This window comes from Adiantum capillus-veneris, chromosome 10, assembly GCF_014529385.1.
Source record: "Adiantum capillus-veneris isolate H3 chromosome 10, ASM1452938v2, whole genome shotgun sequence".
Classification (NCBI taxonomy): Eukaryota; Viridiplantae; Streptophyta; class Polypodiopsida; order Polypodiales; family Pteridaceae; genus Adiantum; species Adiantum capillus-veneris.
This window is the reverse complement of record NC_140940.1, coordinates 10647080-10650939: the sequence shown is the minus strand read 5'-3', so window position 1 is coordinate 10650939 and position 3860 is coordinate 10647080. Positions and strand designations below refer to the sequence as shown.

General features: G+C 40.8%; 1 protein-coding gene across 1 annotated transcript; it reads right to left on the bottom strand.

Annotated features, from left to right (window-relative positions):
* Positions 1-416: 416 nt before the first annotated feature.
* On the bottom strand, positions 417-3613 carry LOC147448442 (uncharacterized). Its single transcript, XM_086522374.1, has 6 exons — positions 2989-3613; positions 2803-2897; positions 2554-2668; positions 1352-1476; positions 1150-1223; positions 417-817 (listed from the first exon to the last, which is right to left on the bottom strand). Exons 1-6 carry the CDS (start codon positions 3080-3082, stop codon positions 739-741), a joined length of 582 nt encoding a protein of 193 aa, XP_086378500.1. The 5' UTR covers positions 3083-3613; the 3' UTR covers positions 417-738.
* Between the last annotated feature and the right edge of the window lie 247 nt (positions 3614-3860).

The window sequence follows — 3860 nt, the reverse complement described above, 5'->3', positions numbered from 1 at the left end:
TGGCCTAAGAAAAAATTCATTCAATCTAAGTGAGCAAGACAAAAAGAGCCAGAAAACAAGGGACACAAATGTGTCCGTTTCAATTGTAAAAACTTTTTTATACATCAAAAATAGCTTTTTCTTGAGTATTTAAGTTTTCTCCATTGGTAGATTTCCTAGAAAAATCCATTTGACACTGTTTGGAGCATAGAAATGACCTATGATGTTTTGCAAGTTTTAGGACATTATAATGTCCACAAGACATTTCAGTGTCCGGGTATCAAACTAGTGTTAACCATGTTAAATTTGCAGGTGGTGATACCAAAAAAATGGTTTCTCATCAATGAAAAATAGTTGAAAGTAGTGTTTGCTCACTATATAATCATTTTGGCAACAAAGCAACTAAAGCAGGCTGAATTTGATGAGAAAAAAAAATATTAATATTGTTTGTGAAAATAGTCACTCTTAACCTACATGCTATGGTGGATGATTCATGAACAAGGCTTCTATGGCCATCATTGTCTTCATTAAAAGGCGAATAGTCCCTCCTCGAGATTTTGCCCAAATCAATAGCTAGGTTAGCTTTTGATATAAAAAAATGATTTGGTGATGTAAAGAGCATATATGTACAAATTTCATGGTCTCGCACAGCTTTGCTATCATAGCTTAAAGGATTGATGTAGAGTTGGTGTACAAATAAACATGCTTGCTTTATGCCAGCATGCTAAAAAATAGTGATTTGGGGGACCACATTCTTCATTACAAGTCTGTTGTTGATGCCAAGTCCGACCTGAATGTTGCACTCTTGTTATTTAGCACATTGACCATATACTCTTGCCTATTGAAATCACAAAAACAGTATTAGGATGGCTTCATTTCATTACTTAAAACAAATCAATTTCAAAAGTTGATGCACCAAAATACACACAAAAAGTGGTAGAATATGATTTAAGTCGACTTCTTAAGAGAGAAAATTGATCAATTGCCATAAGTAGATTTTATTTTTCTAATGCATTTGCTTCTAATTTGGAAAATGATTTGAGGACTATGGAAAATGCATATATAGAAAAGAGGGAGTAGTAATGGTTTGCCTCCCAAGCCAACATATAGAATAGATAGTAAGAGCTTAAATTCATTCAAAAGATTTGCGCCAAAAAATAAGCGACTTACCTAGCTTGTGTCTCATCTCCATGGGGGCTAACAAGATCTACTCTTCTTGGAGTCTCTTTGTACAAGAGGACAGCCTGTACAAACCAAAGGATTGAACAATAATATAAAAAAATTCTAATTCATAACTTACAATCAAATAAAGCATAGACATCTACAGAGAGAAACAGTATATAATCTAGCTAGCAAACCACATGCTTGTTACCTTAATGTAGTCATTTGTATCCACAGTGAATCGATGATACATGCCTGGTGGAAGGGTAATCATGTCTCCCTTACTCACTTTGAACCGTATCCACTTGTTGTTGTAATCTCTAATATCCCAATAACCTGGGTGAAAAACAACATATTTAACACCAAAACTAGTCTCCAAAAATTAAGAAAGTAATTGTCTGCAATATGAAACTACAAAGATACTTGACTTGAGAGCTTTGGTTTTGTGAGCAATCAAGACATGAAAGCAGCAAGCTAATGTAAAGAATTGGTACTTTGCATGGGAGAATATTTTTTATTTTATGTTAACTTTTGGGAGAGTCCATGATGTCATCCTAGATCCTCACAAACCCTCTTCTTCTAAAATAGATTTTTTGGGCTCTTGGCACAATCAAAGAAGTGTGAGCATTGGAAGCGTGAGCTATTGCTAGGGATACATTCATAATCACCATCTCACACATTCATAATCATAACGAGTTCAGAATTAACAATTCATTCCTAGTGGCTCCAAATATTTGGGTTGGCAAGATAGGTAGGTGGAGAGCGATTATGTATTATGTGTTTGGAGAGAGAGAGAGAGAGAGAGAGAGAGAGAGAGAGAGAGACAAGAAGTTTTGGACAAATTCTCACAATAATTCCCACATTGTGACTTATCTCAACATCATGAGCTTCTCTGAGGGAGGGAGGCAACCTAGCTAGGTACGATTGGGGGCAAGGGACCGCCGGTCCGGGGTGGGGGGGGCACGGTTCCTTGCCCCCAATCGTACCTAGCTAGGTATGCAGTGCCTCCTGAGCAAAAGCTCATGATGTTATGCATTGTATAAAAAACTCCAACGTTTTCCCACCGGGCCGGCGGTCCCTTGCCCCCAATCGTACTTAGCTAGGTATGCGGTGCCTCCGGAGCAGAAGCTCATGATGTTATGCATTGTATAAAAAACACTCGAAAAAATTGCGACGTTTTCCTACATGAGAAAATTTCTAAATCTTCTTGTGAGAGAGAAAAGAGAGAGAAGAAGTAACATCATCGTAGGAGCACAACGATCTATCACCCGAGTTTTGAACTCAAGACCTATATTTAGCCCACAAGTCTTGAACTCAAGACGGCCTATTAACCAATCTACCTTTGCCTATTAATTACTCCAAAGGGAACGCTTGGAGAGAGAGAGAGAGAGAGAGAGAGAGAGCGCAATGTACCAGAGCCTTTCAAGATGAGGCGGCTCTCCTCGTAGGGATGCAAGTGCTCCTCAAAGAAATGCTGGCTCTTCTTCTCAAACTCCTCCATTAAGCCTGGCGCCACCGTCAGGATCTCCTGCACCAATCACAATATTAACGTTAATCCTGATTATTCTTCACCCATATATAATATTAATGAAACTGAGACGAAATATTAAGCCCCAGCAACATCAATTATTTATCAAAGGACTGTTATGAAATGGAATATACCCAGAAAACGTAGCCCTGCTCAGCCTTCACCCGATTGAGGATGGCGTCTGTCTCCCAATTGTCAGCGTCGATGACCCAACGCAGCACGCCCAGCTCTGTCCGTGTCATCAACAGCAGCAGCCAATTAACGTACAGATAAATAAAATAAACTATGCAGTATTTCACGTTTACCATCTCTCTGCTTACCTTCCAGGTGTTCCAGGGGGACTGGCCGGTTGGGGATGTATTTGTGAGGCAGCCGACGGTCCTCTTCTGCGGGATTGAACTCCCAGGCCTCCATTACTCTATTGGTCAATAATTAATACTAATATTGCTGCTAAGCTAAGCGGCAAGCTAGCTAATGCTGATTAATAGAGAGAGGCTAGAGCCGCCCGCGCGCCTGCTAAATTAGCGGTAGTAAATAACAACTGCTCTTGGAAACACTCAGTCGTCCGACTGCAATATATTCAAGATATAGTGAATGTAGAGATGGTAACGGCTTCACTAAATCTGGCTGTCGTAAATGGATCTATTTAGGGAAGAGGAATTGTATGCTGCATGCATGCAGCAGGATGATCAGACAGTTGCAGGGGGGCTAATGAAGAAGGAGTAGTGATTAATTATAAGGAGGCGTTACGTAGAAACTGGTACAGACAATATGATGAGAGCCGCCTAAGTACATGCACAACTGCTGCTCAGGACTACAGTGCAGGGCCCTGCCCGCCTTAGGCTTTATACTGAGATCTCTGCCTCGTAGGGTCATTAAACTATGCAGATCACTGATTTCATAATGCCATGACTCTCATCCCATAATGGCGCGCTTACATGAAGACAGCGCTCTCTCTCTCTCTCTCTCTCTCTCTCTCTCTCTCACACACACACACACAGTCCCGAACACTCTCTTTGCGCTTTTGGGCAGCTCCGGCGGCTGAAGTTGAGGCTGCGTTAATAAAGTCATCATATAACCGCCCAGGGAAGTTGACTTCGTGAAGGTGTGGACCAAGATCTGCCCAAATAGGCACACAACATAGTACACTACTACTACTATACACACACACACACACACACACGCTCAAGCC

Excerpts from the sequence above, each read along its gene's own strand:
- LOC147448442 (XM_086522374.1), bottom strand. The coding sequence starts at position 3,082 with ATGGAGGCCTGGGAGTTCAATCCCGCAGAAGAGGACCGTCGGCTGCCT. Across the intron at positions 2,669-2,802 it reads AGCAGGGCTACGTTTTCTGG|GAGATCCTGACGGTGGCGCC; the intron begins GTATATTCCATT and ends TGATTGGTGCAG. Across the intron at positions 1,477-2,553 it reads CCTCATCTTGAAAGGCTCTG|GTTATTGGGATATTAGAGAT; the intron begins GTACATTGCGCT and ends TTTTTCACCCAG.